This window comes from Lepidochelys kempii, chromosome 4 (assembly GCF_965140265.1).
Source record: "Lepidochelys kempii isolate rLepKem1 chromosome 4, rLepKem1.hap2, whole genome shotgun sequence".
Classification (NCBI taxonomy): domain Eukaryota; kingdom Metazoa; phylum Chordata; order Testudines; family Cheloniidae; genus Lepidochelys; species Lepidochelys kempii.
The window spans coordinates 9,161,176-9,178,618 of NC_133259.1; the positions used below are offsets into that span (position 1 = coordinate 9,161,176).

The window sequence follows — 17,443 nt, forward strand, 5'->3', positions numbered from 1 at the left end:
TTTTGGTTTACAATTGCAAGTTTATTTGTTCAAATACACCAGATAAGATGCAAGCACTTCCATGACAAATATACAGAAAAAAAGATAGGATCAACACAGAACAGTATGTTAACTAAAAAAGGGAAAGCTCTTTAAATGTTATGACAACGTACTCCCAACAGGAACCATTTCCATTCTCCAGTTAAGTTAATCATACATGTCAATAAAACAAAGGGTGGTGGGTTGAGAGAGAAGTTAATTGTGTATTTTCCTTAAAAATAAACTCCAAACTCTAATTAATGCCAGTTAAACACTACAACTAAATTTACAAATAAGCATAAAAGGAGTTGAAAGTGTTAGAATTACCTTTTCTCTTTGAACAGTCCAGAAGAAAACAATTACTACAAATACAGCAGGCAAACTGACTGTTGGACTGATTGTTATAAGATATATAGTGTTGTACTGAATTCAGTCTCAAATTGTGCTAAATGCTCATCCTCAGTATGGCACATTTTGGTCCATGATGGGGGTTTTAGGCCAAGACAGATCCCAATTTGTTAGAGAAATGTGTAAATTATTGTTGCTTTTTTAAAATGCCAAGTGTACTTCCTCCTACAAAGGGCGGTGTGAGGAGATGTTTATAGAAAGTAGTCTGGAGTACGACGGGTAACGTGAGGCTCTCCACGACGAGGTGCAGGGTCAAATTGAAGGCTGTAGTACAAGGAACAAATTAATTTTTTGCCACTACAATTACCGTTTAGTGAATTTTTAAATGCAAATACAGAACATTTTCCTCACGGCTAGGCTATAACTTACCTCACCCTCTCCACCCAATGCACCATATATGCAAGTCTAGAAAAAGCTCCCCTAAATTACATCATTTTATGGGAGGCAAACACTTATCAACTGGTATAGGTGATTACATGAAAGAAAGATCATAGGCTTCAACAAACTGTAGCCAATCTCTAGTCTCACTAATGGCCCTCTGAGCAGAATTCTCTATTTTCTTATCATAAACAACCAATTTCTCATTACACAACCTAATGTCAGCAAAAGAATGCACCCACTTTACCTCCTGGATGTAGTAAGGTTCAAAAATACTAGGGATTAGCTAAATACACATCAGAGTAATATTTCACTGCTCTGCAGCTAAGCATCAAAATAAGGAGTTGCACCACTAAGTCGTAATTAGGAATTCATGTGTTGTGTAACAACTGCACAAATATGAAGCTTAACATTAAACGATATATCAAGTTCAGTGTAACTTTTTAAATACTTTTATCCATCATGGCTCTCCTACTCCCCTCTCCCCCTCAGAAGAGAAGTCTGAAAAAGAAGGGGTGGTCGTGGTGAATATAGGTGCCTACCTCACTACCTTTGAGAAGGCTTGAAATTTGACCCAGGTTGATCCTGTGGACCAGCTCCATTGTCACACCCCCTTACTTGGTCCCAAAGCGATAGAGGCTTATAGCCAGATGGATGAGTTGATACTGGGGACTATGAATAGTTCAAAAAGTCTCTACCACTTAAGTCTGAATTGACACCTGAGGCTTATAAGAAAAGGTTTTGGTGTGTGCAAATAAACAAGAGGTGACATCAGACATCACTATATTGGAAGGTTTATATGACCAAAGTGCGTGGTGATGGACAGGGAGAGCATTCGACTCTGGTAGACCGCAGCCGAGGGATCTCAAAGAACTGAGGTTCAGCGTTCATAGGATGACAGGGCATAAAAGTGAGTACTGTCCAAGGCCTGAGGAACTCATGTTTGTCCGGGATTGAGGGGCTAACTCTCACTCTATCCAGCCAAAAAGACAGCCTGAACTTCAACCTTAGAGTGAAGTGTGTTACTAAATTCTCGGAGCAAAGTAGTCACAAAACCAGATCCTCGTGGGGACATGATGCACTATCAGATGAGCTCCTATTCCAGGCACCAGTGCACAGTTCCTGACCCCAGCAGGAGCGCAAGGTGGTTGTTAATCAGGAGACATCTTCCGGCACATGAAGTTGCAAACAGGTGTCTTGGAGGATTTTCAAGAGTCTCTAGGCCCCTAATGCTCATTAGTTTCCCCACACCCTTTTTTCCTGTCCTTTGGGGTTATTTCCGCATGTAGTCTAGCAGCCAGTTAAATCCATACAGGTAATTATCTTGAAGATTAGTTACTATGGTCACCGTTTATACATCCACAAACTCTAATACGGTCTTATTTTCCAGAGTTTTCCAAGCTTTGGATAATGACTGCTTCATTTAAAAACAAAACATCCCACCAATTTTAGGTCACTCATTAGTCCTATTTTACAAGTTTTGAAGTCTTTTCCCAAAATCAAAATCCCTCAGAAAAAATAACCTTCACAGAGGATTTTTACATACACCACAAGGCTTTAAAATTCCAAATCATACAAGTCTTTCCCACTAGGTTTCAGTAATACCAACTAGGTTAAACTTCTGCTCAAATGAGCAATTCCAAAGGCTCATAACACTGATGTATAGACAACGGAATCTCTTCACATCCCTTGTACCTTGCTTGACTTTGTTCTCCACATCATAATTTTGATCCACAGCTATGCTCATTTATTCCCCCTTTTCACCCTCCCCTTTTGTTAGTTTAATACCCCCCGCCCCACGGCTAGTGTAGCCAGCTGTTCCCTAGAAGACTGGTTCCCCTTCTACTGAGATGGAGGACATCCAAACTAAACAGACCATAAAGAAGGTGGACCCTTATAAACTATCCTCTGTACCAGGCAAAGAGTAAACATGTCTGCATTGATCAATAGGCCTTGAACACTGACTGAATGAGTTCAGTGCTGGATATAACCTGGGCTTTGGATTGGCTCTTGACTAGCCAGTCATCCAGGTAAGGGTAGACCTGCATTCCTAGTCTCTTCAGGAATGCTGCTACCATGGCCAGACATTTTGTGAACACTCGAGGAGCTGCAGAGAGGGCGAATGGAAGCATCATGAACTTGTAATGCAAGTGCTTCACTATGAACCTGAGGAACTTTCTGTGCCCTTAGTACATTGACACATGAAAGTAGGCACCTCTTAAATCAAGAGCAGCATACCAGTCTCCATGGTCCAGAGAGGGAATGAGGGATGCCAGGGTAACGATGTGGAACTTTATCTTTTTGAGATAGTTGTTGGTAGAGTGCTGTGCTATGGAAGGATTTCTTTCTGGCCCCAGACTGGATGAAACCTGCCTAGACACTGGAGTCCACAAGCAGAGGAGTGCTTAGATTTAGGCCACACGCACACTACTCGTAACCCCATGCCTAGCAGACTTGGGTGCAGAGGATTGCCCCTTTTCAGCACTCCGCTTCTTATGCCTCTTCTTAAGCACTGGGGACAGTGAATGGTGCTGGGACTCAGGCATGGTAAGAAGCACACTACTTACTGATGCCGAGGCACCTGGCTCAGATGGAGGTCTTAAGGACGCCTCCATCAGTAGAAACTTTAGCTTGGATTCAAGATCTTAAAGTCCCTGCAGCTTTGGCAATGCTCTCCAGTACGAGCTTCCCCAAGTGCGGATTGCTCATGAGCATAGTCTTATCGCAGGAAACGCAGGACTTGAAGCCTGGTGACCAAGGCATCCCTCAGCACCGGGAATAGAATGAAACCCTCATATGTGATAAAACTTAACTAAACTCTAAACCTTATTGACACTAAACTATTTACAGTAAAATTAGAGAACACAGTCCACTGAATACTTGCAAAAGCAAGGAAAGCAGTTAAAGCAACTGTCACAGCTGGTAAGAAGGAACTTTGGGGGCTCGTGATCAGCTGGGCCCTTTATACCGAGGCCAGTGGTGTGTGGTAGCAGAGGGTGCTCGAGCCACCCCAACAGATACCACGAAGGGGAAAATTTCTGGTGACTCTGCATAGGGTACGTGCCCACCAAGAGCGGAATGCACATGTGCAACCACTCAAAGGAAGCTGTGTGGAATTCTTCCTGGTCTTCTCTGAAAGTCACAGCATTCCCATTCTTGTCAGTCTTAGCTGTGTAGAATGCCACTGGGTCTTCCTTGTGGTTACAAACTCCCAAGCCTCTAGTTTCCACTCTCTGGTTCCTTGGTTAACCAATTCTTTTCTTTCACACTACCTCCAAGCACAAGATCTGCAGCTACACTCACAAACTCCCGTTTGCCACTCTCGTTCACCTGCCTTCACTCTTTCAATCAACCTCACAAACTATAAACAAAATTAGCCCCGCAAGTACATGGGTGGGGGAGAACAGACAAGGGCAGCACCAAGGACATTGCACAATCTCAGCTTGCTGCAACTTTGGCAGTTAGAAGGAACTGAATGGTGGCTAGGGTCTTCCCCCCCACCCGTTTTTATATCACTGGAACCTCCAGGGATGGGAGGGACAAGTAGTCCCAATGGACACAGCTTTCCAAAAGGTTCCAGAAGCTTATGGCAGAGGTGCAGGAATTCTACAAGTGAGAACATGCTGAGGCCACTTGAAGATCAGATGTTAAGATTTCAAAATGAAGCCCTAGGGTATGTAAAAGGGTGATTTTTCTTCTTTTATTATTATTATTATTATTGATATTTTTCTATTCCTCTTGCATATATTTTGCTTTTATAATAATGTAAATCTAAGTATCTACAAATAGGGATATGAAGGCCATGTCCTCAAACTCTGTATGATAGGACGATTGCTTCTCCTTCCTGAAGGCATCCCCTGTCACTAAGGAAAGGCTGCGGCAATCCTTAGGGAGACTCCCATATCTCACTGCCATGTTTCTCAAAGGTCAATGCCAACTAAAACTACCCTTATAAACCCCTTCATCAACTTAGCATCACATGAGAATCTTTCAAAACTTCTATTTCCATTTCTGCATCACACTCTTTACTCAGAGTGAGAGTAGCACCATTAGTTCTAAGATCTGCATCTCTACCCTTTTAGAAGAAAAAACACAGACAGACACTTGAAACAAGGTAAGTTACTCACAAGGAATATTTTAAAGTGTCATCTAGTTCCATAATAGCAGCCTGGTTCCCGCAACGATAACAGTAATTGGGTGCACTGAAAATGGTAACCACATTTCGATCGTGACACCAGTTGTAACCCTGTAATGTAAAAGAATTGAATTCTCAGTTAAAAACCTAAGTACAGATCATAAGAGCAGCCACACTGGGTCAGATCAAAGGTCCATCTAGCCCAGTGACAAGTCTTCTGACAGTGGCCAATGCCAGGTGCCCCAGAGGGAATGAACAGAACAAGTAAATCATCAAGTGATCCATCCCCTGTTGCCCATTCCCAGCTTCTGGCAAACAGAGGCTAGGGACACCATCTTTGCCCATCCTGGCTAATAGCCATTGATGGACCTATCGTCCATGAATTTATCGAGTTCTTTTTTGAACTCTGTTATAGACTTGGCCTTCACAACATCCTCTGGCAAAGAGTTCCACAGGTTGACTGTGCATTGTGTGAAGAAATACATCCTTTTGTTTGTCTTAAACCTGCTGCCTATTAATTTCATTTGGTGACCCCCAGTTCTTGTGTTATGAGAAGGAGTAAATAACACTTCCTTATTTACTTTCTCCACACCAGTCATGATTTTATAGACTTCAATCATAACCCCCTTAGTTGGATCTTTTCCAAGCTGAAAAGTCCCAGTCTTATTAATCTCTCCTCATACAGAAGCCGTTCCATACCAGTAATCATTTTTGTTGCCCTTTTCTGAACCCTTTTCCAATTTCGAAATATCTTTTTTGAGATGGGGCAACTACATCTGCATGCAGTATTCAATATATGGGCGTACCATGGATTTATATAGAGGCAATATAATATTTTCTGTTTTATCTATCCCTTTCTTAATGATTCCCAACATTGTTTCCTTTGACGGCCACTGCACATTGTGTGGATGTTTTCAATGACTCTGAGATATCCTTCTTGAGTGGTAACAGCTACTTTAGACCCCATCATTTTATATGAATAGTTGGGATTATGTTTTCCAATGCACATTACTTTGCATTTATCAACATTGAATTTCATCTGCCATTTTGTTGCCCAGTCACCCAGTTTTGAGAGATCCTTTTGTAGCTCTTCGCAGTCTGCCTGGGTCTTAGCTATCTTCAGTAGTTTTGTGTCATCTGCAAATTTTGCCACCTGTTTGCCCCTTTTTCCAGATCATTTAGGAATATGTTGAATAGGACTGGGCCCAGTATAGACCCCTGGGGGACACCACTATTTATCTCTCTCCATTCTGAGAGCTGACCATTTATTCCTACCCTTTGTTTCCTATCTTTTAACCAGTTACTGAGAGGACCTTCCCTCTTATCGCATGACAGCTTACTTTGCTTAAGAGCTTTTGGTGAGGGACCTTGTCAAAGGCTTTCTGAAAATTTAAGAACATTATATCCACTGGATCCCCCTTGTCCACAGCTTATTGACCCCATCAAAAAATTCTAGTAGATAGGTGAGGCACGATTTCCCTTTACAAAACCACATTGACTCTTCCCCAACAAATTGTGTTCATCTATGTGTCTGATAATTCTGTTCTTTACTATAGTTTCAACCAATCTGCCTGGTACTGAAGTCAGGCTTACCGGCCTCTAATTGCCAGGATCACCTCTGGAGCCCTTTTTAAACACTGGCATCACATTAGCTATCCTCCAGTCATTTGGTATAAGCCTGAAAGCTCCTCTTAAAAGCGTAAATGGGTTATGAGCATTTAATAGGGCAGCTTTCTTTATTCTTTTTAAGTGTTTCCATTTTGCAATGATCTCAGACTTCAAATACAGTAAAAGCTTTGTTATCTGGCATGTTGGGTGAATGGGGGGTGCCGGTAAGTAAAAAATTCCAGTTAACTAAAAGGGAGGGGGCTCAGGGCTGGGGTGGAGGGTGCCAGATCCAGGTGGTGCTCACCTCAGGCGGCTCCCCACAAGCGGCGACATGTCCCTGCTGCTCCTAGGCAGAGGCATGGCTAGGCAGCTCTGTGTGCTGCCTCTGCCCGCAAGTGCCGCCCCTGCAACTCGCACTGGCTGTGGTTCCTGGCCAATGGGAGCTGTGGAGCCAGCACTCGGGGTGGGGCAGGGGCACCACCTCCACCTAGGAGCAGCAGGGACAGGTCGTTGCTTGTGGGGAGCCATGTGGAGCCAGGTAGGGAGCCTGCCGGCCTCATGCTAGCTGGACTATAAACCGGACTTTCAATAAAGATCAGAAATGTTGGCTTATTTAGCTTTCTGATTGGTAAAGTGCCAGATAACAGCTTTTACTGTAATTGTTTCTCCTTAGCAGCTATTTCAAAGTGAGCAGTAAACACTATATAGACATGAAAAACTTAAGCCTTTACATATTAAGATCACAGCACAGGTTATAAATTACTATGATTATTGGTAGTTTAAATTATTCATGACTTGCATGTTTATTAGTACCTTTGTTTGCAAATCCCAGAGAACACTACCCTAGATGTACCTAGATGTTTTTAAATAGAAATGTTTAACTTTTTTTAAATCTGAATATTGAAGTTCAAGCTCATCAGCTTACATACTCTACATGTTTTTATGTACAGCACAAGCTATAAAGGATCTGCTTTAACCGAATTAAAAATAAAAATGCTCCATTGACCCACCTGGCATTTTTCCAGTAATGCTATGTTCTATCTATACCAGCTGGATGGTTTAATCCCTGTTGCAACTGACTGCTACATATTACAGGATAGCCTATTTAACATATTAGTAGAGGAAAAGATTGTCAGCATGCAAGCAGACTATACTTTTGTAACCAGTCCTTAGCATCAGCCACCTTTATTCCCTTTGACTAACTCACTAAAAAAAAGTATTCTCTTACTAATTCAGCTAAAATGACAAGCGTACAGTATTACTTTTCAGGCCTATAGCACAGGATGAAAAGCCTCTCAGGATTTAGAATGTAAATACCACTGTATGTAAGCCTGTAAACAATGGACAACCTTGCATTTATAAGAAATGAGGTCTTCAGTATTTGTATCACTTCATCTAGGATAGGTACCATAACAGAATACGCTCACCATACCTCCATCACAAGTTGGTGAGCACGGGAGACCAGTGTAAGACCATTGGCATGGTTAAATGTTTCAGAGATATCCTGTCCAAATGTGTAGCCAGCACCACGTGGAGAAATACCCCAGCCTCCACGATCATCTGGATCTGACCATAAAAGATCACACATTGGGCCCTAACAAGGAAAGCAGAAATTTTAGTTAGAAGCAAAATATTAAAAAGTTTACTTTGAAAGGCATTTTATTTACAACCACCACCACATTTCCAATCCATCATCCTCTGAGTATATGCTGAATATTCTATATATTTTTTTAAAAACACACACTTTCATGGTATATTATTTCATAATCTTTAAAAAGGTACTCACTACTTATATAGTATTGACACTCCCAGATGTTCACAGATCATGAATCAGTCTCCAAAAATCATGACATTGGCTTAAATATCATGAGTTTAAACAACGTTAAATTTGGAGCTCTTTGTAGTTTTCGTCTGGTTTGAGTCTTTGAGGTGGGGAAGCACTCACATCAAGTTTTCAAGCTTTTCTCCGTAACCAGGACTAGAAACTTTTTTCTAAAGTGAAAGCTGAGATTCTCACGTAATCTTGTTAGGACATGGAGCTTTAAGTGAAACATCAAATATCATGAGTCTCATGATAAAAATCACAAGAGTTGGCAATACTGTTTATAAACACTCTGAGAGCTTGAAACTGAAATGATTCCTCCCCAATTCCTAATTTCCTCCTTCTCCCCTTCAACATGTGTGACCACTGCAGGCTTGCTCACGCACTGCAGGCTTGCTCATAAACACTGGTTTAATAGTCTTTTTGAAAATAGGGAATACTTGACCACATCACAGGTGACAAAACAAAGCTATGAAAATTATATTGATGTAGGCATAAAAAAACCCAATAATCATAGGGTTAGAAGGAACCGAAAGGGTCATCTAGTCTAACCTCCTGCCAAAATGCAGGATTTGTTGTGTCTCAAGCATCAAATGATGAGAGATTCTAGTTTCCTCAAACTAATCTCCTGTCCTACTGTAGAGGTTCCCAAATTTCAGAGGAGCAACCAGAAATCCATTCCCAAACTGAAGTTATTCTGTCATTTAACTAGTTTATATTAGTTGTGCCTACTATTTCAGTCAGTTAACTAGTCCATGCATTAGTCAGTGTATTTTGCTGACAAAAGAGCAAGTGTGTATGTACAGCACTTGCTAGGAAATTTCATTCCTGACTACACAGCTACCCTGACAGAGTTTGGCCCCATCACACTTGCTGAAGCTCAAGAAGTTGTGAAAAAGAATTAGAGCCACAAGCTGTGAGGCAGATCCATGCCCTCCTGGCTAGTGAAAGCCAGCAGGGAACTATGCCCACTACTAAAAGTTAAAGAAGGAAAAGGAAGAAATCTGCCAGGCTCCTTGAAAAACAGAGTAGCCTACCCAATCCCCCTGAATTCAGCACTACAAACTGAAGACATCAATTACTGTCCCACCTCCAGCCTTGCACTGCTGGCAAAATAATTAAGCAGAAACCACCAAATGCCAACATCTGATGTCACCCAACATCCTGCAAGTCTCAGCTACAATTCAGACAAGGGCAGAGCACAAATAATATCCCTTGAACCACCAACAGATTACCTCCTTTTGGCAACTATGAGCAGGATGAAAATATTGTGAAAACCAAGTTGATAAGTAGAAAAAGGGCAGCGCTCTGGTGCAGAATCCAATGCATTCTCCACCTGGTTACTTAGGGTACGTCTACACTGGAATAAAAGACCTGTGGCATGGTTGTGGGTGGCCTGGGTCAGCTGAGCTGTAAAATTGCTGTAGATGTTCAGGATCTGGGACCCCACAAGGTGGGAGAGTCCTAGAGCCTTAGCTGGTGCCCAAGTCTGAATGTTTACACTGTGATTTTACAGCCCAAAAGCCCAAGCCAAAGAGAGCTAACCCAAGCCAGCTGCGAACATAGTGTGGGTCTTTGATTCCAGTGTAAACATACCTTAGAGGATGCAGGAGAAAAACAGAGTGGCTTTCGCCTTGGAGCTGGCCTAGCTCATCAATTTTCTCTAATCTGCCTGAGCCAGGCTCCAGGTACTCTGCAGCAAAATGGACCTAAATTCTCCAGACACTCCATATAAAATTATGAATAGTGGTTTTTACTGAATTAAATATGAAAAATCAGTGACCCTTGCTATTTAATCTGATATTCAATTTTATGCTTTCCCGTATTTACAGTTTTCAATATGTTGCAGATTTTTGTACTGACGGTGCCAAATCACACTGTAGAAGTTGCTAGGGAAATGAGAGGTTTTGGAATGCTGGGAATTGTAGCATCAGCATGTTAGCTAGATATTTCTGTTAAAATGATCAATAGTTAAATTTTGCATTTAAACCACTTCCCCTTGCTTTCCAAGTCAAGAAGTCTAAAGCGTATGGAGCAGTTTCCAGTTTATCTTTCCAGGTATAGACTCAGACAGACTTTGATGCATTGTTTTACATGGATTATATTTTTAAGCATATCTTTACTACCATAAGAGCTACAATACATACATTTGTTTTTCTGTGAAAACTCAAATACTGGACCACAATTTTATGTCAAGACCCAAGTTCCACAGAAAAGCCAAACAGCCATGAAATTTCAGAATATGAGTCCTTTGACTAAGTAGTGGGTATTCCATTTGGAGCGTCCCATTCCTCCTGGGAGAGATGTATGCTTCACTTTTTCCCTTAGATGGATGCTAGAAGAGACTTTGCTATTCTTCACGCTCCACTCTCAAGAAGTATCATTTTGATTTGTTTCTATCCCTCAATCTATTTTGCATGCACTCTCTCCTCTCCTATTTGGTTGGTCTTTCCTGCTTCCCACAGAATTATGTCCTTGCGGCAAAGTAAAGTTGACCAAATTCTTGTAAATTGCACTCCGCTACAGGTAACCTATTTACCAGGGCAACTTGAGCAGAAGTGGCATTTATTCACATGGTAAGCGTGAACTTGTTTAACATGAGATGTGTAAACTAGTACACACACTTTCCTATCCAAATACTTCATCAATTTTGGGGCTGAAGAGGTGGTACTCAAAGTCAGAGAAGATAAGAGTGTGGGAAATACTACCACCTCTTCTTTTGCCAATTCTGCTGTCATAAATAAAATAAACCAAACCCGTATGTGTTATTTAAAACTAAAATATTTGTCTGTTACAATCTACTGTATCACTATGTACCTCACTTTAGTAAATCGGATTTCAAAATGGAGGCTAAATGTGCATCTAAAAATACCCGAACATATTTGTAAAATCATAGCACATTTCCTTTCGGGTTACCTCATGTGGAACTTCCTGTAGACGATCCAGAGCTCTGATATGATCCAGTGTATCTATAGATGGAGAAAGACCCCCATGGAGACAGAATATCTGGACAGGAACAAAAAAATAATATATTGATTTTGACTAAGAAAAGACCTCATTTTGAAAAGTAAAATTAACTAGCTTATACTTATCACTGTTCAGATTCATATCATTCTAAACCTCATGGCACAGATCACAGCTCTCATTCTCAGAAAAATTAATTAAACCAAAAGAAACACACACAATTCTGTAAGTGGTGAAGAGCACCAAAGAAAGAGTATCCTTATACCTGTAAGGTAATATTTCTTCACTTTCATTTCAGAAATACTTTGACTCCCACGGAACTTAGCACATAGGATACAACCTGCACATGAATCAAGAGGGGACTCCTGCCTATTGAGATGGTGTGTTAGGGATGAAAAGTAAAATCCTGCACTAGTTAGGACAGCAGGACCCAAGATGGGATGGAAAGAGCAGCCCTTCCTCCCGAGGCTCTACCACACACTAACTAACCTGGTTGCAGCTTCTCAATCATCTTTTCCTCCTACTCCCACATACCACTCAGTTCTGGTACAGTACATGTGGAACTTCAAAGTGGCACAGTTTCCACACCTCTTGAAGTGGTGCTTCAGTGAAGCAGAGTGCTGTACAGGCAGCTTGGAAAAAGAAGCACTCTCACCAGTGTTCCACCCAAGTCAGCAGAAGTCCCCACAACTCCACACTTGAACCAACCTAGGTTCATTTTGGTCATGACTCCAATCCAAATCTAGGTGGGTTGCAGCCAGAAATCACCAGGTTCTGGATCAAAGTCTGAGACTCAGTGCCACGATTAATTTTTCAAGTCATCATGCACAACAGCTTCCAGGATATCTGCTATTTACCACAACCAGAACTATACTTATGACATCTTTCACAAGGAATTATTATAAATGGCATGTAGCAAATCAAGCCCAGGAACAAAGCAATACTCTAACTTGTAAGCACAATGGAAAACAAACTGCTTAAAAAAAAGTTTTATAGGTACAAGAGTTAGAAGTATAATAAAGACAGGCCTCAGCGAATATAAGACTGAGCTGATTCTCACTAATGTTACAAACGTGTGTTATACTCCAAGTATGACACAAGCAGAGCTCCAACAAGGAGTTTGAGGCCATGTATTCTTAGGAAGTCAGACTAGATAACTGAAGTATGCCCATCTGACTTTAAAATCTATGTGTAAGATCTATTATCCACTGTAGAATACACAAAAGCTTACCTGGCCATCTACTAGAGCTGTAAGTGGAAGATAATCAAACAGATCTGTGAAATACTTCCAAACATTGGCATTTCCATACTTTCGTAGACACTCATCATAAAAGCCATATACTTGTGTAATTTGTCTGCTCTCATGATTTCCTCTCAGTATTGTAATGCGTTCTGGATAACGCACCTAGCAATGGAAAGAGAACAATCATTTATAACATCAAACAATAGATTTCTGATTAGTGTTAACTGCATGCCATTTTGAACATGTAAAAAATATTAAGCTTCTTGTCAAACATTTTTACAAAGTGAAATCTTCTAGTCCGCAAATTACATTTCAGCTTATCCCTCCAGCCCCCAATTTGTTTCAGAATTCTTGCAGTGTGAGGGGTTTTATACTTTTTTAAAATAAAAGGGTACCTTTAGTCCTACAAGAAGAGTCACTGTTTCCACCGAGTAATAGCCTCTATCCACATAGTCTCCCATGAACAGGTAGTTTGTGTCTGGCGATTTCCCACCAATTCTGAAGAGTTCCATAAGATCATGGAATTGACCATGGACATCCCCACACACTGTAACAGGGCAACGCACCTCCTGCACGTTTGATTCTTTTGTAAGTATTTCTTTAGCCTAATAAAAGATAGAGATAACATTTAGGACAAGAGGTAAGGTAAACCATATTTTGTAAACAGATTCAGTAAGTTGTTTCAGCGCCTACATGTTACAATCCCGATTTCCTGATTGGTTTTGAGATACAGGGAAAAGCCAGGTAGTGATATAAGCAGAGCTGTAATGCATGCTGCAAATTGCTGTGGGGGGAGCTGGCCAACCTTGTATATGCTGGACATCAGATCATTGGGATTTTATTGCACTGTCAATGTTTTGAGCACATTAGTTTTCTACCAAGGAAATATGCACACAATGCAAAAAGTGTTGACAGAATACTAACAGGTTCACAGATTTTCAGACCAGAAAGGACAATCATCATCTAGCCTGACTTCCTAGATAACTCAGGCCAGAAAAACAGCCAACCGTGATTTTAACATTTCAAGTGATTCAGAATCCACCATATGCCCAAATATGTTGTTTTCTAGTGGTTAACTGCTTACTGTTACCTCACTTCCAATTTGAATTCTTCTACGTTCAATTTAAAGCCACAGGATTTTGTTATACCTTCTTCTGCTAGATTAATCAGCCCTCTGCTATCGCACAGCTTTCCCACACAACAGCGAGTTGTAGATCATGATCAAGTCACCTCTTAACAGTCTCTTGGAAAAGCTAAAAAGAGTGAAAAGAATGAGGAGTACTTGTGGCACCTTAGAGACTAACAAATTTATTTGGGCATAAGCTTTCGTGGGCTCAAGCCCACTTCATCAGATGCATGCAGTGGAAAATGTAGTAGGAGATTTTATATTATATATATATATATATATATATATATATATATATATATATATATATATATATATATATATATAAAAGACACACACACACGAAAAAATGGGCTTTGCCATACCAACTAACGAGACTAATCAATTAAGGTGGGCTATTATCAGCAGAAGAAAAAAATAGCCCACCTTAATTGATTAGTCTTGTTAGAGTTGGTATGGCAACACCTATTTTTTCATGTTCTCTGTGTGTATCTATCTTCCTTCCTACTGTATTTTCCACTGCATGCATCTGATGAAGTGGGCTTGAGCCCACAAAAGCTTATGCCCAAATAAATGTGTTAGTCTCTAAGGTGCCACAAGTATTCCTCGTTCTTTTTGCTGATACAGACTAACGCGGCTACCACTCTGAAACCTAAAAAAAGAGCGAGTTCTTTAAGTCTCACTGTAAGACAGGCTTTCCAAATCTCAAATTGTTCTTGTGGCTCTGAATCCTCTCTAATTTTTCGATATTCTTTTTGAAAAGCAGATACCAGAACAGAAAATAATATTCCAGTACATTTCAGAAGTGCTGAGCACAGCAGCTATCTCCCTACTTTAGTCCAATTGATTTTGAAAGGACTAATGGTTCTTAAAAAAAATATCCTTTATCTATGCATCTTGATGGAAGATGACTCCTGTCAACTGAATTATACCAGCATGCACTAACATTCAGAAACATATATAAGGTATTATGTACAAAAAAAAGTTGAGGCTGCAGTCATGCATTCCAAAGTTACAGAACACTAGATTTATGGTTGCCCATACAATCTTAACTCTGTTCCCGTTCCCACTGTGTGTCCAACCTGTCCACTGAATGAAGTAAGAGTCTTCTCAGGGGAACAAGATGACCAAAGACTATAATACAATAGTCTTTAATCCTATACTACCACAATGAATATACACAAAGGGACTAAATTACAGTTGTGCAGGCAACTGTCAAAGTGGCATGTCCTAATTTTTCAGTGCTTGATTTTGCAACCCAAGTAACTTTTCAAAAGGTAGCTTTTTGTATGAAATAGTTATATGGTAATATGTAATCTTTTAGGTTTCTTTCAAAAGGAAAAAAACGTATCAACAACTTGTTACATTAAAGCCTAACAGCCCTCCACCTTCATCATGCATCAGCAGGGTTTGACTCATGAAACTTCAGCTCTGCAACCAAGACTGCTACCATTTTGAGCTATAGGACTAACTACATTAGCTGGCAGCAGGACAAGGCGTGACCCAGGAACCTCTTTCAGCCAACTGGCAGAGAGCACAGAGTTTTACAGGGATCCCCTGGGTCAAGATTATGCACAACAGTTCACCAAAGGGTGGCATGGAACACTACTGAGAGCCAACAGCCCACTGATCATCATAATCATTGCAAAATGTATGAACAGATAATATTTAAGAGGTTATATATCTATACTGAACTTTATGTTCTTAAGGCCTTGAAGTTAGAGGCAGGTCACTAGGAGGTGATGTCTCAGATAGGTTCTGTTCAGGCAGAGGGTAAAGGCTTATCTCGGTCTTGTCATTATGAGACACAATGTAAGTCACCACCAGCTAATTAAGACTGCAAAATATCTATGGAAAAAAACACAGCTGCAAGGTGTCTGGTTTAGGAAAAAAGATCAAAAAGACTGCTTTGAGATAGCTCGGGTTGCAAGGAGATACACAATATCCTTTACCTGGGGGACCAGCTGGCAGGCAATTGGCTCATGAAAAGAAGATCACAGACAGACCTGGCTGAAAAATGCTGGAAGGACTTTGGGGTGAACGTTACTCCATAAAACAAAAAATAACCTCGTTAAACAAATCTAGGTTCTAAAATGTGGTGTTATGATTTTATATGTAATCATTTATTTCCAATGCTTTTACTTGCTCCCTTTTGAACCTCCTATCTTTGTTCAAGAAACTTTTGCTTATTTTCACTAAAAAGATATTTAAATACAGTACTGTGTTAAATGGAGCCATGATCTGAAATAAAACTGGTAAGCTGATGTGTACTGTTCTTTTGGAAACAGCGTATCTATGACTGCTGAAAGTGTTCAGTGGACCAAAGGCTGCACACTTGAGGGAGATGCTTGGCAGACTTGGGGTCAGAGCATACCTATCGCTAACTTGCAGAGGGATAGCAAAGCCTGCACAGGCCTAGAGGGGAGTGCTTGTGTTGCCCCTCGCTAGCGGAGCTGACCCACAGCAAGCACAGACGAAGGTTCCTCACATTCTTGGGTGGCAGCATTTAAGGGAAAGGTGGGCTAGGTCGAGGAGGTGGCATTCCCTTCCTCCCCTCCTCCAGCAGATGCAAGACTCACCCATGTGGTGTTGGAGGTAGACAGAACACTAGGGCCATGCACTGGGTGTGGGGGGAGGGTGGAGATAGGAAGGACTCCAGTTACTTCAACTCCCAGGCATTACTAGGGCTGTAGGTGCTGCAGCTGCTTTAGCAACTGCATGGGTCTAGCTCTTGTTTGATTTAATTTTAAGTTATTTTAGCAGACATTTTCCTGAGGAGTGCAAGTGAGAGAAGGAAAAACAGTAATTTAACAGTTTAACTGAACTAAACACAAATGTTCTTAGGATGCTAGAAACGTAAGGGGCAGCTGTGGATGGAGAGAGCTAAGAGATGGTAGATAACAATATTTCTCTCACCCACCCTGTCAGCAGGTCCGCTCCCCAAAAATTTTAAAAGCACAACTAGCACCCTCATCCAATTAACCCACAGTTTATAGGATGGGGGCAGTGACATATGTGTAAATGTCATGTGTCACTCAGTGTAGAGAACATTGGATTTGGGCTCAGAAGACCCGACTTCTCTAATGGCATGCAGACTGCTTTAGTTTGTCTACCTAAATAAAAAAAATACATCAATTCTATTTGTGTTCATAGAACTAAGGAAACTATTCCAGGAACTACAAACCAGTAAGTCATGGATCTGTCTCTGATAAATTGGTTGAAATGTACTTAAAAAAGTAGAACAAAATGCCTGGACAATCATGATGTGATGAGGTTTAACCAGCAAGGTTCTGCGAAAAAAAACCAAAACCTCACTGACAGCATAATCCAGCAGTTAGGGCACTCGCCTAGGACTTAGGAGGTTCAATTCCATACTCTGACAGAGAATTCCTGTGTGACACTGGGCAAGTCATTTAGCCTCTCTATGCCTCAGTTCCCCATTTGTATAATGGACATAATACTACTTTACCTCACAGGAACATTGTGAGGATCACGATTCTTAATGTAGTTAAGTGCTTTGAGATCTACTGATGAAAAACAATATATGTGAGACCTAGTTATTGTTAGAATTCTTTGAATGTGGCAACAAAAGTGGGTAAAAGAACTAGTTGATTGTTTGGAAGGTTCAAGAAACTACAGTTATAGAATGAGAGGAAAAGTATTGTTATAGACCAGAAACCAGCTAAGAGACAGGAAGGAGCAGGAACAGTCAATTTTTATCTTAGCAAAAGGTTAACAGTG

At 40.8% G+C, this 17,443-nt stretch overlaps 1 protein-coding gene across 2 annotated transcripts in view; it reads right to left on the reverse strand.

Annotated features, from left to right (window-relative positions):
* The window catches only part of PPP2CB (protein phosphatase 2 catalytic subunit beta), a 25,591-nt gene continuing 8,148 nt past the window's right edge, over positions 1-17,443 (reverse strand). For both annotated transcript variants that reach the window (XM_073340312.1, XM_073340313.1), the window contains exons 2-7: positions 12,972-13,181; positions 12,565-12,738; positions 11,286-11,375; positions 7,980-8,141; positions 4,932-5,050; positions 1-690 (exon numbers count right to left, since the gene is read on the reverse strand). In XM_073340312.1, the coding sequence (XP_073196413.1) occupies positions 618-690; positions 4,932-5,050; positions 7,980-8,141; positions 11,286-11,375; positions 12,565-12,738; positions 12,972-13,181 (828 nt within the window). In that variant the 3' untranslated portion in view covers positions 1-617. The remainder of the gene's footprint in view (positions 691-4,931; positions 5,051-7,979; positions 8,142-11,285; positions 11,376-12,564; positions 12,739-12,971; positions 13,182-17,443) is intronic.